Source organism: Lathamus discolor, chromosome 11, assembly GCF_037157495.1.
Source record: "Lathamus discolor isolate bLatDis1 chromosome 11, bLatDis1.hap1, whole genome shotgun sequence".
NCBI classification, from domain to species: Eukaryota; Metazoa; Chordata; class Aves; order Psittaciformes; family Psittacidae; genus Lathamus; species Lathamus discolor.
Genome location: NC_088894.1, coordinates 4,042,081 through 4,062,156, shown reverse-complemented (window position 1 = coordinate 4,062,156; position 20,076 = coordinate 4,042,081). Strand labels below are relative to the sequence as shown.

The 20,076-nt window shown below is 43.6% G+C and overlaps 1 protein-coding gene across 2 annotated transcripts; it reads right to left on the bottom strand.

Moving 5' to 3' along the window:
- Positions 1 to 159: 159 nt before the first annotated feature.
- On the bottom strand, positions 160 to 18,441 carry RBL1 (RB transcriptional corepressor like 1). 2 transcript variants are annotated; one of them, XM_065691360.1, is made up of 22 exons: positions 18,265 to 18,441; positions 17,992 to 18,125; positions 16,845 to 17,045; positions 16,095 to 16,159; positions 15,873 to 16,001; positions 15,608 to 15,768; positions 14,831 to 14,880; positions 13,412 to 13,598; positions 12,579 to 12,745; positions 11,742 to 11,854; positions 11,085 to 11,188; positions 10,400 to 10,537; positions 9,780 to 9,944; positions 9,468 to 9,603; positions 8,714 to 8,980; positions 7,765 to 7,889; positions 5,989 to 6,165; positions 5,310 to 5,381; positions 5,040 to 5,124; positions 3,177 to 3,343; positions 2,586 to 2,750; positions 160 to 2,327 (listed from the first exon to the last, which is right to left on the bottom strand). In XM_065691360.1, exons 1-22 carry the CDS (start codon positions 18,400 to 18,402, stop codon positions 2,157 to 2,159), a joined length of 3,117 nt encoding a protein of 1,038 aa, XP_065547432.1. In that variant the 5' UTR covers positions 18,403 to 18,441; the 3' UTR covers positions 160 to 2,156. The 2 variants fall into 2 exon arrangements, with proteins under 2 accessions (XP_065547432.1, XP_065547433.1); XM_065691361.1 differs by lacking the exons at positions 13,412 to 13,598; positions 14,831 to 14,880; positions 15,608 to 15,768; ... (3 more) ...; positions 17,992 to 18,125; positions 18,265 to 18,441 and adding an exon at positions 13,249 to 13,365.
- Between the last annotated feature and the right edge of the window lie 1,635 nt (positions 18,442 to 20,076).

Here is a 20,076-nt window from a genome sequence, read left to right as displayed (position 1 = left end):
CCACTTAAGGCAGCCTCACACAGAAGGCAAAAAGTAGCGAAAAAAGTTCCAAACTATTATTTTACAACAAGTTTAAAGCTGTTTCCACTGAAGCAATCACTCAGTTGCTAATAACCCTATAAACTTGTTTACTTATCACCACAGAAAGACCACAGCAAATTCAGCAACACAGGTTAAAATGCTTTTTAATTGTTCATTATAAAATACATATTTAGATGTGAAGGCACTTTGAAACCGTTACAAGATTTCCGCCTAAGCTATTGTTTGAGCTGTTCAACAGGTCCAAAAAGAGGTTTTCTATCACCTAAAAAGGTGAAAAGAAAATCTGAACGGCATCCAGTTGTAGCACATTCTTTTTTCTAACAGAGAAACACTTGACTGCCCAAAGCTGAATCAATTCGTCATCTCCCCCACCACATAGGAGGAGTTTAGGGACCTAGCTGCATCCACTGAACAGCACTGAGGAGCAGATCAAGACAGAAAGGTTGTGTCTTTTGTACCTTTCACCTCAAGATCTGAGGACAAATACTAAAAATTGAATAAAAGGAACTGAACAGACCAATCTACATGAAACCTTGTCCACTGCGTGGCCATCCCCTCGTACTGCAGCTCTCTGCAGTCAAACCTATTAGAAATAAGCACCTTTTCTGATAGTTTAAAGAAAGATTAAGTAGTTAATAATTCAAGTTACAGAGTTTGTGAGCTTCCTGCTCACTGCTGAGTAGGATCCCTGCACACATACACCTTTAAGTACATTTTTCCTCCATCACTGCTGGCCAGATTCAGTAACTGAATCTGCTTGAAATCATGGCAGCATCCTTCCCTGGAGCTGTGGTCCAGCAGACCATGCAGCACATACTAAACCAACCAAGCAGTGAAGTGAACAAAGCTCCTTAAACAAGTCCTATGTAATAGTTCATTTTTTCTTCACAGAAAATATTGAACAGTTGATGTTCAATATATACAAACTGAAAAATACAGTGTGGAGAAGTTTCTCCATGGCTCTAATGTTAAATGCAATTATGAAATAAGATCAAGGTACTGATGCACAGTAATGGATAAACCTTGACTTTTCCCCATTTTGGTTAAACAAACCCTACCAAATTCCTCAGCACAAACAACCTTAGTTGTAAGAATTAGATGCTGGCATTTCCAATGAATCAAAGCCTTCAATAGCTATAAAACCCCCCACCCCCAAGTATATACAAACTTGCCTTATCTTATGGGCTTACATTCAGTGTAGATACTACACAAGAGGCTACGATCTTCAGGAAAAAGTAAAATGAAGAGACAACTTGTTAGATGAATTTGTGCATTTGGACAGCTTCATAGGCAGCTGCAATACACGTGAATAGCTTCTACAACAGGGCTGCTACGAGGCTTCCAACAGGAAAAGAGCAGCTCCATGGCAGCCTTCCCTGGCTCCAGAGAAAGACAATTCAGGCTCACTGAAGTGTATCGCAGTGCTTTACCAGATGTCAGTGTCCAATCTAAGTCACTGCTACTTGTACTAATTCCTACCTTTGTTATTGCAGAAGCTGTCCCATCCAAGTGACAACATACACTTCTGCTGAAGTTGTGGCAGGAGATAGAGCACAGCACAAATCACACAGTTAAAAACTGCTCACCTCTTCCTGAGGCTAAGTGACCAATTTTTCTCCACTCCAGTTACTCCGGAGTAGAATAATGCATAAAACTCCATATTATTTAAAAATAAGGCACTTTCAAAGTTTCTTCCTCAAATACCAAAAGCTTGAGGAAACTTAGCACTCACTTCCTTATCATTCTTATTTCCAAAAAAACCAAAACGGTATTCCTAGAAGCTGAGTTACACTCAGAACTCACAAAACTCCAAAATTAGGCTTGAAAACATCCCAGTATGGCTTTCTACACCTCACTCTTCTGCTAAAACAGCTCAGAGTAACCTGGAGCACAGCTGCCCTTTGGGAATGAAGATCACCATCACCTGCCTTTGTCTGGCATTCACTACTTAACCCCTGCTTTTTGCATCCTGTGGAAGACTGGTACAAGTGCAAAGTTAAAGAAACTCGGCAGTTGTCTGTATACAAAAGCAAGAAGTAAATAGCATGACAGCTGTATCTGACTCGACAGCTGTATCTGACTCCACAGCTTTTAGGTCCTGAGGAAAACCAGGTTCAGTGATTTGCTCTTTCACTGACAACATCTTGGAGACGTTTGAGTAGAACATCATCGTTCTCCTGGCAGAGTCGCTTCGTAGGAGATTCAGTGTCACTGTCAATCGTTATTGCTCGCTTCTTACTCCTGTGTTCACCTTGTTTTATCATATTGTTGATGTCCTTCAAACTCTGCAATCAGGATTAAAAAAACCCGTGAATTACTACAACTCCATTTCAAACTTATTCTGCTTTTCAGTTATCTGAGAACAAAGAGTTCTTCTGAACCTCTTTGCTGAGTGAGTGATGGATCCTACAGAAAGAATTCTACCTTTCACTGCAAACTGAGAGCCTCATTAAATGAAAATCACTGTGTTATAACATATCCTAACTAGGAGATTAATTAACCCTCCCTCAGATTGACTATTTTCAACCTTTTTTGCTCTCTACCTTGGAAGGGCTCCCACTGAATTTATACAGGAGTGCAGATCGAGGTGTCAAGCAGGCACCATTCTTGTGGGGTGAAACGTAAACTGCGTGCTGCTGAGAGATGCGGCGAGGAGACACTGTCTGCTGCCTGATGCTGGGGAATGGAGACAGAGGAGGTGCTTCCATCTGCAAGAGAGGACGAACCCAGATAAGAGCTGAATCTGAAGATATTTAAGAGCAGTAACTTCACAGAAGGAAAAATTAATAAGGTTTCAGGTCTTCTTTAGAAGATTTTAGCCTGTAATAGTTAAAGAACAGATCCAGTGTCCACCAAACAACACAGCAAATTCGGTTTCCAGATGCAGTAACAGAGATGCAACACAGGCACTTGAGCAAATGGGTGTTGCATCAATACAAAAAAGCTGACACCAGGTTGTAAACAAAGCTGCATCTGCATTTGTCCTCTTGAAATGATGCTTAAGCAGCTCCTCATATCACACTTTCATAACCACACCATGTGAATAACAGAGAAAAAAGACTGAAGTGTTTAGCTGTCAGGAATTACTGTGTCTGATCATTTGACAGAGCGAAATTCCAAAATGCTATACTTACTGCATGGTCCTGGTTTGTGATATCGTACTTCAGTGCAAATAATTTCACTCTTTCTACATAGACTGCATTGTAAAACTTGATGAGATCTCCTCTCTCCTCTGTTCCCGACTCACTGGAGCTCTCTTCTGCGGATCGTCCCGAGGAACTGCCAGTTTTCACAGACAAGTCTAACAATAAGAGAGAGCTTCAGATTTCAGATACAGCATCAGCAAACTGGGTGCTTCACATTCAAATTTACATTATCCAACTGACAAGAACTCATCCATAAATTCACTAGTTAATGTGGTGACTTAAGAGGTGTGCTTCAGACAGGAGGCAGGGTGTGCTGCATGTGGTTATGAACGTTAGGAGCTGTAGCAAAAAATGGTAGCACAAGCAGCCCCTTCTCCCACTTTTATTCTGGGGAGTGGTACAAAGCCATTTGTTGCTCTCAAAACTGACTTCTAAGCAGCCTGGTGACTCCCAGCTTTTAGCTTCTGTGAAAGTTTTTTGTGATCAGTTGGCAAAGAACAGCTTCATGCTCAACTTGGGTCAGCTGCAAGGAAGCCACAGCATCATTTGTTCAGATGTGTTACAAAACAGCTGTTTGGTGGAAAAAGCAGCAGCCACACAGCAAGTGTATTCATGTTAATGTTCTCTCTCTCCTAAGTCAGAATACAACCTTCTGTCTTCAGTCCTCTGTACTCTTTACTGCCAAGCAAAAAAAGGGCAGCACAGAATAAAGCCTCTTGCAACCAGTGCATTATGAAACAGACATCAAAAGCTTCAGCTGATATCCATACGTGTAACTCCTTAGTGTGTCTGCCTTGTGTCACAACACAAGAGTATGTTCCTGTAAACTGGTGTCAGAAGAGCTAGATGAAGATCTAGATCTAGATACTAGATGAAGGAGACACAAATCCATTAACTGAAGAAAAAGTCTGGCAGGAAAAGCAACTCAAGAACTTTCTAACCAAGTACCTTTGTTTGACAAAGCACCAGAGCCCAGTGCTACTTTGGATGCTCTATGACATCCAAGAACTGTGGATCTGCTGAACCTACAGGAGCTCAGCACTTTCCTGGACCATGGTGGAACCCTCAAAAGGCATTTAAAAAATGGTTCTAATACTTGTTCAAGCAGATGAATCCCATCCACAGTGGGTATTCACCACATGGAACAGTCTTCTACATTTCGGCACGTGTCCTGGCTGAAGATCTGCTCTGCTGACGGGCTCACGCATGGGCTTGTGACTCCCCAGTTTTCTGACACATCACTAAAAACAGGCAAGGTACAATCTTCATGCTTTTCTCAAATGCTCTTGTCGCTTTTCTCCTCTAATCGAGAGCAAAGAAACTACCAGCTGTTTAAAAGAAACCTGAATATAAGAAAATGGTGGTCTGAGAGAGTCCCCATTTTTATTTTCCGAAACAACTTCTCCCTATTTAAGCCTTCAAGATAAATGAGGTTAAGAAGAAAAAATCTGTAATATTATTCCAGGTGCTCTTAATCTCTGTTAACCACTTGCTATCCAAAAAGACTCATGGAATGGTTTGGGTTGGAAAAGACCTCAAAGATCATCTATTTCCAGTCAGATTCAAGAACAACTGCAGTGTCACTGACACGAGGGAAACATTCCAACCAAACATTTCAGCCAAACTTGAGGAAACAAAATGAAACTCTTTTTCCAAGTAGGAAGTGTATTTTATGTTCCTAACATACAAGAGGGCTACTGACAAGATGGTTTCTCTTCAAACAATACATTTGCTTTTCTTTAATACATTTAAAACTGTAAAACTTGCTTCACTTCTCCTTATTGACAGTTCAGTTCTTTAAAAGCCCATAGGTACACTTTTAGAAGCGGCAGATGACTTTGCTGTACCTACCTTCCGTCATCTCCACATCTTGGTTTGTATTTTTCTCCAATGGGCCATCAGCAGAAGCACTTCTCAACAAGACACTCCTATAAACCTGCAGGACATCAGGGAAAAACATTCTTGTCAAGGAAAACAAAGAAGCCAGAAAATTAGGTGAAATCCATCTGAATGACAATGGATATAACACTGAAGGGGATTTGACTTTTCCCTTAACAACATCATCATCTGAAAAGCCGCATCTGAGGTTTCTACAAAGGAAAGGCAATACTATTTACTTACATGGCTGTTTGCTTGGGGCTGATTTCTGTAACTTTTCATGATGTCCTGAAACGTTCGTTCCTCTTTGGTTACCTGGAAAAGAAGAGTGTTGAACACCAAGTGCAGCAGCAAGTTTGGTTCAGTCTACTCAATTCACTTCCCTCTGTACAGGTTTTCCTGAGGATTACTTTAAATACGTAATTTTAAAACTTAGTTCTGGTGGTGAGAATATGAAAAAACAACTATTTTTGTTGTTTAGGTATTCCTTGTTAGCTACTAAAGCCTTTTGCTGCTTATGATGCTTAGGAATTATTCATTTTCTGGCTTTACTAGCGATACTAAAAAATAAAGTAATAAACTGTAATGGGGTTTTCAGTTCAGACTACATAGATCATGAAGGTGACAAACAGGACAGAAAACACAAATATGGGGGAATGAGACCACACACCACTTGTGTTGCCCAGTGCTCAGGAAAAATAGAATCCTCTCTTAACCAATTGGCTGGCTGATGGGAACTTTTAAAGATTTATCCAAGACAAGGAAAAAAAAATACACCAGAATTCATCCACTTCTTGGAAGGATTTTTCTCTTCCCTCCAGTAATGTGACACAAATAAAACCATCCAAACTGTAAACTGGGAAAACAATTGACATTTTCAATTGATGTAAAATACCCTAATTTTCTTAAAACGACATGTCACCTTTGCCATGATGTAAAAGGCACAGAGGAGGAGCTGGTCCAAATGTCTGTCCTTCATGAGATCAGCACAGTGGACCAATGTGAATTCAAAGCATGTCCATATCTTCCTGCGCAGGTCATTGGAAACATCCAGTTTTAAGCACAGGTCACGCAAGCGCACACTTGCCAGATGATAAACCTGGAAGACACACAGAAAGAAGTGAAGCCAAAACAGCTTAACCTCACCTGCAAAAGTGATGTCCTCAAAGCAGAGCTGTTCTATACTTGCAGTCATTTCTGCAAAATTCTCCTCCACTGCCCAAGACAATGTCTTCAGAGACTAAGGTGTCACCTCTGTTCAGATGCTGGATCTGTAACGCTCACCAGAAACCTGCTTAAAACCATTTTGACTACAGTTTCTACACCTCACTTACTGTAATGGAACACTTCGAACAAGAACAAAAAAGGGGCACACTTTAATTAAGTATAATCTTAGATTAGCAAGATGATGGAATTTTTTCTTTCCATTTTGATTACCAAAGATCTGTCTCAAACCCCAAGATAAATGTCAAGTGCAACATAAGCCTCTCCTATGTACTTCAGAAGTTATTGCTTCATGGATAGAAATTAGGCACATTCTTTATGTTAGAAAGCAGAAAGAGTTCATTTCCTTTTCACTTGCTCTACTGAACAGGAACAAGAAAGGAAAGTAGGGAAGAACTATCATTTTGAATATGATGATCACTGTAAAAAGGTCAACATTTAAAGACAAATTTAAGCGAAGATTTTAGTTCTCCTTCTGAGAGAATTATGTTGCCTACCACTTGGCTGGTAAAATACAGGGCTACAGCGGAAGTACTCTCCAGCTGAAAGTAAAGCTAATCAATTCTTAATCCATTCTCAGAGAGAGACTGTCACTATCAGCATTAAAGAACCAATGGCTCAGACACTGGATGTGACTTACAAGTGTTTCCAGGAATCAGTTTCTGTATTAAAATTTGCATTAAAGACTGTTCAACATAGAATTCCCTAGGGTGACAACACAGACACCCTAAACAGGGGAAAACCTCTAAAAATACCTTCTCCAGTAAGAAAATAACAGCAAAAAATAGGTTTTCTAATATTTTGGAGAAATTAATGTAGGTGTATACTCTTTTCAGGCATTTAGGCAGTTACCCCTGCCTCCTCCAAAGGGCCCTCACACACTCCACATTGGAAATGAAAGAAACTAGAAACAAGTTTCTCTCAAGCACACCCAGTTCTTACCTTGCCCCTTAAATCTTTCACAATCCTTCTAGAAACTTCTGGACAGCGTGCAATTCACCACTGTTTTCTGAGGCCACATACCAGCAGGATCAGCACTACTGGGGAGGCCTCAGAAAACTGCAAATGAGAATCTCCAGATGCAGGATTTGAAACAGTGCTGTTTTGAATGAACCAGACACAGGAGAATAATCTCATTTCTGATATGTCTACCCCTTTAAAGCGTGAAAGTCAGTAAAAACAAACAAGAGAAGTAAGAACTACTGGTATTTCTTAGGTAATTATTTATAAAAGCTGTTAATTCAACAAAGAAAGAACACAAACCACAGAACATGTCATGGGCAGGGGAAGGGGGAAAACTGAATTCTCTGTAACACTTGGCAACATCTTTTCCCTTCTCCCAGGTATCTAAGAACTGCTCACGCCAAAGGAAAAGCACATGAAGACTAAAAGGTCATGAAAATTGCACAAGGAGGCAAATTTCGGCAGGGCCACAAGCAGCAGCAAAATGTGACTTCCTCATGAAGACACCTACCTTTCTGTAGAACAGTGCCAAGGATCCCGTTCTCTTTGGTTTGTTTCCTGATGACAGATGCACTTCATGTGCTTGGTTCCCCTGAGGGTGGCAGGGAGCTTGTGCCTCTGTCTTACATGGCTGACCTAAATTCATCAAAATGGGTATCAGTGTGATCCCACCCATTTCATTTGCAATACCTGGAGATGATACATCCAAAAATAAACCATTTGCTGTCCTCATGCTGCAGAGTTAAACTGCAAATCATTTATTCCTGCATGAATGCTTCATACACAAGACACCTCATCCTTCAATACTGGATGCTAGAAGACTCTTTGCCCATCAGAGCCTTCAGAAATGATTAAAATTTTCATTTCTGGTAATGATTAAAGGAAGAACATGAATGTGAAAAATCATTTCTGAAACTATCAGGAAGTACAAAGATGACAAGAATTGACAATTTCTCTAGCCACTCTTTTAGGGAACATGGGCATTCCCTTTTTTTCTTTTGGCATTATTCTGCAAACCTGACAGCACACGCTATAGTGCGAGGTGTGACAGGAAGAAGCAAGAACTCCCCAGCTTTGTTCACAAGGAAGAGCCCTCAAGATGCTTGTCAGGTGTCAGAAGTCTCCACGGGAAGAGATGTCAGTATGAGCTTGAGCTTTTTTTTGGATGAAGTGATACATGTTCTTTTAAACCGATAAAGCAATACATGTTCAAGATACATGGTCGGTCTAAGCAGATCTTAAGAGCGAGCAAAATACAGAATCACAGAATCATTACGGTTGGAAGGGACCTTAAAGACCATATAGTTCAAACCCCCTGCCATGGGCCACCTTCCGTAAGACCAGGTTACTCAAAGCCCCATCCACCCTGGCCTTGAACACTTAGTCTAGTAGAGATTAGAACACTTAATCTAGACTTAAACTAATATCTAGTAGAGAAGACAAGTGGGAAGAACTCGTACCATGCAGTGGGATGGTGATCTTCTGTCCTGTTTTTCCTGGGACTGTAGCTGTGGTCATGGTCAGCACTGTTTGGCCAGGAGAAGCTGACACATTTTCAGCAGCAATGCTTGATGCTGGAGCAATTGTCAACTTAGTTCCTTCAGTTAAAACTTTTTCCATCTGCATTTCTTTGGGGGTGTCATCTCCAAAGAGCCTTCTTTTTGCACTTCCAGCCATGGGAGAACTGTAGCGCTCATGAACAGATATTGGGGACAATGGCTGCATGTCTGGCACACAGAGGAGAAACACAAAACAAAACAGCAGCAGCTTCATATGAATGCTTCTCCACAGGAGGAGGAAAGGTTAACCTTCAAACTGCTTCTAGTGATTGATCTCCCAGTTCACTGTTCCTGGGTGATATGAATAAGACCTATAGTTTAACTGTCTCCTTTTACTTTGTGGCCATCCCAGACAGCTCAGTTTCACAATCAGGTGCCACATGGAAGACAAGAGTAACCAAGCTAACTTGCAGAAGAAACTGAGGAACACACAGGATTATAGACACTTACTCCAGTCTGCTTAGCAGATAAGTAATATTTGCAAGTGCTATTCCTCTGAACACATATAGTTAGGCTTTCACTTGATCAAAGAAGAGGCTTCGCAATTTTGACTGCTTAATTCAGATTCAAGATGGCTTTTTGCAATTATGAAGAAGTCTAAACCTCCTCCCCTCAAATTCACACATTCAAATTGTATCAGAAACCTTGAACATACCCCGTCTTAGACTCCCACCAAGATCTGTCCGAACCTCTTTTACTCGAGGATGAACTATAGGAGATACTGGCATCACAGGCAAATGCCCAAATCCGCTTCCTCCATTGCTTGCTTCAAAGTTACTGGGAAATATTACCTGAGAAATAAGAAATGTTAATGTCAGTATTAAGACAACAGATTTCTCTTCTTTGTGCTAATCTATTCATAGAAGTTTTTCCTGCAGCAACTGTCTCATTTGAACAGTTCTCAGTATAAAACAACAGTAAGAAAAAGAGCATGAATTTCCTAATAAAAGGAAAAGAGGTAACATACTTCTTCACAGGTTGGGACTTTGTTATCTGATGCCTGGAGGGCATCCCAGAGCGCTGAGTCCCGAGTCCAGGCAAGGCTCTCAAGAATTTGTTCCTCAATGCTGTTGAGGTGCTTCACCATGTCCCTGGAAAGTCCTTCCTCAGACCGAATCAGAACTTCAATTACCTAATGGTAATAAGACACATGAAAGTCATGGTGTTCATGATTAACACTCAGATCCTTATTTGTTTCTGCATTCTGTTTTAAACTTCTCTTCAATGAATGCTCCAGCCTCCTCCTCACATCTTCCCCAACCCTCTTTTGATGGTTTTAAACCCTTCCCCAAAAGCTATCCAATGGCTGAAGTGGACAGCAAACTTCTCATCAATGCAGAACAACCCACTCCCAGGGATTTACTTAAGGCACTGTCTCAAATTGCTAAGCATGTACAAAACAAACACAGTAAGCACCTGCAGTGCTTACCCAGCATGTGCAGCAGACCTAGGATACAAGCAGGTATATCCCCTTAGGCTGGAGGATATACCCCAATATTTAAGCTTTCCTTCCTTTCAAACAAGCAGCCCACAACAAAAAGGGTTGAAAACCACCATCCTTACAGTCCTAAGGCAGTATTTATTTACCTTATAGAAATAGAATGGCCTGAGGTCAAGAACTTCAATGATCCAGGGGAAGGTCCGAGGTGAGCTATATGCAAAAAGCACGATCTCCAAGCAGCATGCCATGAGAGAGCGGTGAAAGACATCTTGTTCCAAGAGAGCCTGAGGGGATTACAGAAGATGTCAGTGATTTGAGGTTTGGGAAATGGAAGTTTGAGCTCTGTGGCACTACTACTACACAGCTTATTGCTGGAAAGAGGAGCTACTTCTTTCTCCTACGTTCCACAAGCTCCTCTTTTTACAGGGAAGTTCAGAATAGTAAAGACTGTAAGTAGGCCAACAGCATCAAAATAATCACATTTTTCATATTATAAGCAAACAATATGGCCTCTTTATTGTGAGTCACAAAGCAGAGCAAAAGCATTTCTACCTAATGATAAGTATGTTAGGTAGAAAGAATAAAAGTTATCTCTCCATGAAGTTGCAATTCCAGAAGGCAACACAAACTAAGACAGTTATGCCAGAACTATACCATTTTTAACAGCAATAAAAATTACATTTAGGCACCTCCCATATATTTCTCCTTTTTTAATAGTAACAATACACACAAATTGCTTTCCTGCAGTCGGCTCTCTTCTGGAACTATCTGAAGAAAACCCTCCCAGAGAGGGTTACAAAAAGTGTTCTCTTTTGCCAGTTCTTCACTTACAGTCAAATCTTTCCCATGTAGTCTTCGTATTTCTTGCACCATTATAGTCTCCAAGATTTTATAGTACAAGATCTCTGCCAGCATTAATCTGTTTACAGCAAAATCTGAAATTTAAAACCAAAAGAGATGAAGTCCAATACTGTTTGCAAAAGTGGTCTTAAGACTAAACTGACCTCCTATTTGTCCTTCTCTAAGAAAATAGTGCATGTGTGTGTGTACAGACTGCAAATAAAAAAGGATGGTTAGAAATCCACTGGTGACAAGAATAGCATGAAATTCTCAGTGTTTTGAAGGATTATGTATTTTAATATTTCTAGTGATAGAACTTTGCAGACAGTTGCAGTAAGAATTTTCCTATTCATGTTCCATTCCCTTTAAATTCTAATTCAAGAAGAGTACAAGTTTACAATGTTCAGGAGAGGCTCTAGTTTCAGTGCTCCTTTAGTTATCCCATTCTGATCTTCTGCCTTGGGTTTACTCTGTAATAAGTTTTTATTCTTTCAAGTGTTCTGTTTGACAGCAACAGTTTTCTGTTTGGATATGTTCTGGGTTAAAAATAGCTCCACTGTATTACATACTTTAGTGATAGTATATGTATGCATGTCATTTGCCTTGATTTAATATTCAAAAACATCCCAATGCATTTCATGTCCATACCTATATGTGAGCCTGGCTGTTCATCTGTTGACTGAGTGTAGCTGCAGCAGAACTTCTCACCTATTTCTTTCACCCTGCTCATAATGCTTCCCATAGGGCTGCGTGCACAAGACCTGCAGCAGAACACAGAGAAAAGCCTTGCTTGTATAAACAAACATCAACTTTCAAACAACCCTCAAAACCCAACAACAAAAAATACCACCCAAATAAAAAGAAGCGAAGCTGCTTATACTGAGGCTTTCCCACGGAGAACAGAGGAAGACATAAAACATACAGGAATATTGTTTCCTTTTGTTCTTTCCTCATAGAGTTGAGAGGCTATGTAGATTTTGGGACAAATGCAGGAGAAAGCAAGAGCTCAGGAGAAAAAAGTGTATCTGCTAGGAACAAGGTGGTAGGAAGAATGTTACAACAGCAAGCAGATATATCCCAACTCTTTAAGGGAAAGACTTAAAGGCTTGCTAACTAACATTACCTTCCTCCCCCAAAACCTCTGTCAACAGTTACAATATCTTTTAATTGAGCTATACTTGGTTTAAATTTAAGCAAAAAAAAAGCATCTGACTTTCAAGCAAGCAGCTAAATTAACATTAACAAAAGCTGAAGGTACATTAATGCATTAGTGTTAACAAACTGGAGGGGGTGTATGTGTGTTCAGCTCTCCTCCAGAAGGCGAGATCATCTATAAAACAGAAGACTGCTCAACAAGAAATAATACAGAAACACAGACAAAAACATTCTGCACACACAAAAGTCAAATTTGAGCAAGAAAGCAGTCACAGGTGTGAAAAGATGAGTTTCCCTTTGCATGAGAGCAGCTGCAGTGGATGTACTTACTCAAAAATAGCTATGAGTTGTTCACTCGGTGCATTTTTCAATCCAGCCACAATGCTCTGCAACCGACTCACACTTTGCGTTGCTGAAGCAACAGGGGTGATGACAGCTTCCTTTTCTCGTAGGTATCTTCTTCCAGTCAGGGGAGTTGAAGGTGCAAATGACCTTTTCTGCCAGAGAAAAATAGTAACTAAAAATCAGTCAACAGAACTGCTTCAAAAACCTTTCCAATGAGCATCTCATTAGTATGCTATCTGAAGGCTGCCACCAAAACTGATCTCAAATCTGACTCAAAGTTAGCTCAAGTTTTCCCAGGACTCCATAAATAGAAAAAATCTGAAATCTTCTGGCAGACTGAATGTAACTCAGAGGGGTTTTGCTGGGGCTTTTTAAAGTAAAATATAAGAAAATGAGACCTTAAATCTTAAAGCCTGTAAATTCCACAACAGTACAGGCTGCCATAAAAGTTGTGGCTGCCCCATCCCTGGCAGTGTTCAAAGCCAGGTTGGACAGGGCTTGGAGCAGCCTGCTGTAGTGGAAGGTGTCCCTGACCGTGGCACAGGATTGGAACTGGATGAGCTTTAAGGTCCCTTCCAACACAAACCGTTCTACGATTCTCTGATCCTGTTTAAGGAGTAGTTATTTACTAAATTTCACAGGAAAACAGCATTACCATTCCACCACAAGACAGCATCCACTGAAGCCTGCAAATAGCATTCATCATCTTCCTCTCGGGAACGAGAAATTCAAAGTCCCCTCAAAGATTCAAATAGTGTATAAGGATAAAAATACTTGAAGGAGTACTTCCAGTGACATCAACAGGTTAAACAAATCACCTTTTCAAAATGCTGCTGGAGATGACTCTCCACATGAGCTCTTGCTGCTGTTTTCCCTACTGGTATATCTACAGGGAATTTTCGAGGCGTGCCAATTTCTTCTTCAGCATCAGCACCGAGGAAAACCCTCTCGTCGAAGTCACCCACTGTCAGAACATACTCCTCATACTCTTTATTCAGGGCTTTGCTGAAAAAGAAGTCCAGGGTTTACATCAAAGGTTAAACTGCTGAAAATAAAAAGGTGCCAGTGGAGACAAGGTACAAAACTGAAACCAATATGTGTTCAAAGCACTGAATGCTTTCAGCAGCAGTGAACAAAACTTCACTACCCCAAGCAAAATGCATGCAAACCAAGTTTGGACAAAGAAAGAGAAAGGCTTCCATGCTTCCTTTAGACAACAAGCTACTTAGGAAAGAACAGGGACTACTCATATGCTTCCACATTACAGCATTATTGAAGTAATACTATTAAAGTAGAAATATTGAAAGTTTCACTGCTTCGAACAGGTCACAGCAAAACCGCTTTACATCTACATTTGAGTGTTATCTACATTGTTAAAACAACTGAGTCTTCACTCAAAATTCTCAAAGCAAACCAGCACTCACCTTGAAAAAACAACTTAGTGGGTATTTTTTGGAAAAGAAGGAAAAAAACCACCTTTAAGGGATGCAGAAAAAACAGCCGTTGTTCATATTTTGCATTTAAATTAGTTTTCAGAAGTGAATTTAAAAGGTTTCTGAAACAATTACACTCACCGCAGAAACGCTCCACCTCTCTTTTGTGGTTTTGCAATTGTTGCTTCCTTTTCTTTTGAGTACTTTAGTTACAATCACAGATTTATACATGCACCTGGAGACTGACACGGGAATCTAGGCTTCCCTACTTAGGTACAATATTTGAGGTGTGTATAGAAACACACCCATGAACCTGGAGGTTCATCAGAGGCAAAGTATTGATTTGCATTAGATTACTCAAAGGTTACACATGCCAAAAAATACGGGCAAGCACCATAAAACCTGACACTAAGGAACAAACTCTGTAGCTAACATTTGACACGTCAGATCTAGAAATAATTTCAGCCAGATAACAGCTTTGACTGTCAAATAATTAAAAACTATTAGTTACGCTAAGGTAAAGGAACAGAAAATCCTGTATTACAGAAATCCCAGACTGCTTTGGGTTGGAAGGGACCTTAAAGCTCATCCAGTTCCAACCCCTGCCACAGGCAGAGACACTTTCCACTAGAGCAGGTTGCTCCAAGCCCCATTCAACCTGGCCTTGAACACTGCCAGGGATGGGGCAGCCACAGCTTCTCTGGGTAACCTGTGCCAGCGCCTCAGCACCCTCATGGTGAAGAATATCCTCCTAATATCTAATCTAAATCTACCTCAAGATTCAGAACATAAGCTGTAACTTACCTATTTTCTGTGAAATTGCAAAGATCCAACAGACATTCTCCTTTTAAAATCTAAGAATAAAAAGCAGAAATATTTTACATAATGAAATCATAACTGTTCCAACTCTCACAGTGTGAGGGCATGATGGTTTTAGCCAAAAAGAAAATAAAACTTAGGAGCACAACTGGACCTTTTTTTTTTTTTTGCCTAGCCCAAAGGACTACAATATCACTAGGAAGACAAATAGATGAGGACAAAGCCCAGTTCTAACCAAGCTATTGATAAACTCAGTCTTCACAGTGATGCTTTTAACATCTGCTCCGTTGGCAGGTTCGGCACTGCCCTGATGAGTGACTACACTGAAACTTCCACAGAGCTTGGAAAAAATTGTCAGGACCAAAACCAGAGAGAACAAACTGTCCACCTGCAACCTCAACCTCTGCCTGCCAAAGCATTTTGCTGAATGCAAGCAGTAGGACCCACAGCATCGTGGCAGTTATTCCATACAATCATTTCACAATGAGATTACATTTTTGCCTAAACAAACCATTACTGACCACAAGTCAGTCTCCCACTGCCAAGAAAGGAAATCAAAGATTCTCTGCTGACAGAAAAAGGCAAAATACAGAGAACTTTATGGCACACATCATTAAGAGTAAATTCTGCTTCTGCTAAAATACATCCAAGAAAGCCCGAGTCCACTTGCCTATTAGTACATTTTCGTGCAGGACCCGTAGGACTTAAACTGTTTTGAGCATCTGAGCACTACAGTGCACTCTTAAAACTACTGAGATGTACCTTCCTATCAAACAGTTTTGAAATGTATGGCTTAAAGTAGTGTTCCTTTATTCCTTTTGCTTCTACTAAAAGCCCATCATGCAGCTCACAGAGTGTGGCAATGATGCAAGGAGAATCTTCAGAGGCTTTGATCTCTGTCATGCGGAAGCCTGCTGGTAAACCTGAGAAAAAGGAGGAAGGTGAAGAAAGACTCCCTTTAACTTCATTTGAAAAGCACTAAGAGAACAAAGCGTATTTGATTTTAAATTATCCATCCCCACTATACCTTTGAACGATGGGTTTAGCAAATCTCTTCTATTTGGACACAAAAGGGCATTTGCAAAAATCAGGTCCAAGCAGCACAGAAGCAAATGATAGGAATTTACTAAATCATCTCCAATCATACGGAAATTACCTTTAAGAGACAGCACATCATGTCAACCAACACAAGAGCAGTTCACAACTTGGAAGGTGTACAAACCATGCAGCTAAGAACAGCAAGCCCTACCCTTGGTGTACACAAAAAGAGTCCAGCAGAAGTTGAACAGATCTTTAACACTGCAGGGCATCCGCCTGTCAAGGAGGAAGAGTGGGGAGAAGTCAGTCTTCAGCTCCAGGAAGCCAGAGCCTGTTTTACAGTAAGAATTTCATTCCATTTCCTTGCTCAAAAAACACAGCTGCTGTCTCACCTTCATTTTTCACCACGTGCAACACAATCTAAGCTACATGTCTTTCCACTGACCAACAGTCTCCTACCTTGCTCCATGGAGCGTTTTGCACCTCCAACCTTCTAGCCCTTTCCTGAGCTAACAGCTTCCCCTGGCCTGTGACCCCAAACACATCATTTTGCTGCTGCCACACTTCCAACAGAGCCCTCCCACAGCCGCTTTGGAACTTTACATCACTTTTTACAGCACAACCATAAAATGCCAAACTGGTTTGGGCTGAAGGGACCTTAAGGCTCAACCACGGGCAAGGACACCTTCCACTGGAACAGGTTGCTCCAAGCCCCATCCAACGTGGCCTTGAGCACTGCCAGGGATGGGGCAGCCATGGCTTCTACGGGCACCTTGTGCCAGCACCTCAGCACCCTCACAGGGAAGAGCTTCTGCCTAAGAGCTCATCTCAATCAACCCTCTTTCAGTTTAAAGTCATTCCCCTTGTCCTGTTCCTACAGGCCCTTGTGAAAAGTCTCTCCAGATTTTCATATTAAGTATAGCCCTTTACAAAGAAAAGTCGCATGAAACCTCAAAAATACCTCTGTTTCCTGCTTCGCTGGGGTTTTGAAGTTTCTTCGTAAGGGTTTTGAAATACATCCAAAAATATTGGTTCAAACTTTTTGAAAATCACAGTTGACACTTCAAAATTTCTCTCCAGCCTCTCCACTCGCTCTCGGAATTCCTGTGGCAGATTTGACATGTCCATCCACTTCTTCATTTTGCTAAAAAACTGAATTAGACTTAAAAGAAAGAAGGAAAGTCTGCTTTATTTTGAGCTTTACCTCGCTTCCATTATTCTAGTTTAAGAAAAAAAAAGGCCAAAATACAATATATTTGCTCCTTTACAACTAATCTGATTAACATACAGGTTTACTGTTTATTTGGATAGACTCCTAAGCTGTATGTATTGTAAGCTTTTCACCTCCTATTGTGTTTTTTCTCCCTGACTCTTCATGGCACAGGCATGGAATCACTGATTGCATCTGAAGGCTGCAAGTACAGCCGTGTCAAGTATAGAAAGGCTGGAAGGGAGAGAAGGCTTCAAGTGTGCAGAGAGGGAAGCAGTCAAACCACAGACACGGGTTTGTGCCTGTTACCTACACAAAACCCATTAGCTGTAGGTGTACACTGGCAACTCAAGTCTTATCTGGATCGCTAATGGGACAGCCAGGTCTTGTTTGTGCTTCAATTAACTACAAAAAGGAAAAGAAGTAATTGACGTGGGTGGAACAACTGCTGGGCTGACACGGGTGGTTCTTCAAAGGCCTGAAGTTGAAAGTCAAGGATTTGCATCTTGTTTCCCTTTCCAACAAGAAGATTTATTGCTTTTACACCGGTACCTCAGGACATGCGTTCTGCAGCGCCCGGGGCTGTAGGAACAGCAGCAGGTTCCTGAGCGAGTGGGAACCTTATCACAGAATCCCAGACTGCTTTGGGTTGGAAGGGACCTTAAAGCTCCTCCAGCTCCAACCCCTGCCGCGGGCAGGGACCCCTTCCACTGGAGCAGCTTGCTCCAAGCCCCTGTGTCCAACCTGGCCTTGAGCACTGCCAGGGATGGGGCAGCCACAGCTTCTCTGGGCACCCTGTGCCAGCGCCTCAGCACCCTCACGGGGAAGAATCCCTTCCCAGTATCTAATGCCGGCGGTTCGCTGCCCGGAGCGCCCTCAGCGAGCGGGCCGGGCTCACCTGAGCCTGGCGGAGCGCAGGATCCTGGTCAGAGACACGGCGTTCCCCTCCATCAGGCCGCTCCCCACGGTGGGCACCCGGCTCTTGCGGCAGGCGACGTAGAGGGCACAGGCCAGCCAGTGCAGCGGCTCGCCCTGCGGGACACGGGCAGCGCCATGAGGGGAGGTGCGGGAGGGGGCCGCGCCCCGCCCCTGTCAGGACCCGGCCCCGCCGCCCCGCCCGCCCCGCACGCTGACAGGACGCGGCCCCGCTGCGCGGCCCGCCCGCCCTCACCTCCAGGCTGTAGGTGCCCCGCAGCGCCGTGAAGTCGCGCAGGGCCTCGGCGGCGCTGCCCGCGTCCAGGTTGAGCTCCTGGCAGAGCCGCTCGATGGCGGCGCCGGGCTCGGCGGGCGGCGGCTCCGGGCGGGACATGGCGGGCGCGGCCCTGCCCGGCTCGCGCGCCAAAACTGCTTCGCCGGAAGGGAGCGGCCGCTTCCGCCGTGAGGGGAGAGGGGCGGGGCTTGGGGAGAGGGGCGGGGCTTGGGGAGAGGGGCGGGGCCTCGGCCCTGTCGCGGGGAGCCGCCGGTGGCGGGGTGCTCCCCCGCCGCGCTCGGTTGCGTTGGGTCGGCCGGGAGCGCGCCCCGAGGCGTCAGGCCCAGCCTGAGGGCGTTCACGCGGTGCTGGGGCCGGGAGCGCTTCGAGAGCGGCGAGCTTGGGCCCAGAGCGCCTGTGGGCACCGAGGCAGCGGCCGGGGCCGCTCCTGCACCCCCTCCAAGGGGCTGTGGGATCAGCGCCCGCAGCGCGGACGGGGGAAGTGGTTCCAGCCCCACCACAGAGCCCGGCTCGGGTTGGAGGGATCTTAAAGCTCACCCAGCTCCAACCCCTGCCACTGGAGCAGCTTGCTCCAAGCCCGTGTCCAACGTGTCCTAGAGGACACTTCAACCACCATCTAATGGCTCCGTTTGGGTCAGGTGCTGCTGCTGCGGGTGTGCCACCTTCTCTGAGCCGTTGGAAGGTTGTGGGGCAGAAACATGGCAGAGCAAGCCCCAGGCATAGTTATTCCTTCAGGACCAAAGATGCGCGTTCCTTGGAGGGACCCGAGCTTTGCTTTTTGTGCATCTGCTCCCCCGTTAAAGATTGGTGTCCAGGAAGAGAATGACAGACTCTGTCTAAACGTGGGACGATACTTGCCTGTGTCCTGAGATGAAAATCAGAGACAGGCATGCAGAGGTGAGCAGCTCCGGGATGTTTTAGTCGCTCACGTTAAACGAAAGGCACCTGTATCCTGCAAAACAAAACCCAGAGCGAGCTGTGCCCACTGCACCCGCCCTCCACCACCAGGTCCACTCACCTCCTGCTAGAAGGTGGGCAACACACTCCTCTGATGAGACACCGCACATCAACACCAGCACAACTGCTCCTCTGTTCCTGGGGCTGCAGATCCATCGAGCAGATACCCTGCATTCCCGATGCCGGGGTGGAAGGCTGCGGTGAACTTAAAGGGAGACTGAAGAACTGGAGAGTTCACGCCATCGTTTTGCATCCTCTGTCCCCATCCGAAATGTCTCTTCTGCCGGTACTTTCCTGCCCCTCCGTCCAAATAAATGCAGCAGCAAAATGCCAGAACAAGGTATTCAGGCAAGGGCAGGAGGAGCAAGCAAAGACCCTTGTTTTTCCCTCTGTGCCTTTTTTCCTGGACCTTAAAGCTTTTCCTGTGCATGCATTAATTCATCTCAAAACCTGAATTAACACCTACTCTTCTAGAGCACGAGATCCTTGCTTATGACAAGCATTTACTTGGCACCTCTTACAAGGCACAGAGGAACTGAGCACCTCTTCTGCTGCGAGGTGCCACCTAAGTGCCAGGACTAACTGGTATGGGGAGTCTCATGCCTGCTCCCTGGTCCTCTGCCCATCATGCAGATGAAGCAGGTCAGTAGAGCCGCTGTGCTCCGCGGTGGAGCTTGTGCTGCTCCATTGGTCATACAGCCCATGGGGGACAGTGACTGACCCCACACACATCGAGTTAACCCCCCCAGTGCTCGGTGAGTGATTGCCGCTAGCTGCAGAAGGGGATTATCCCCGTATAACCTCATTCCATGGCAG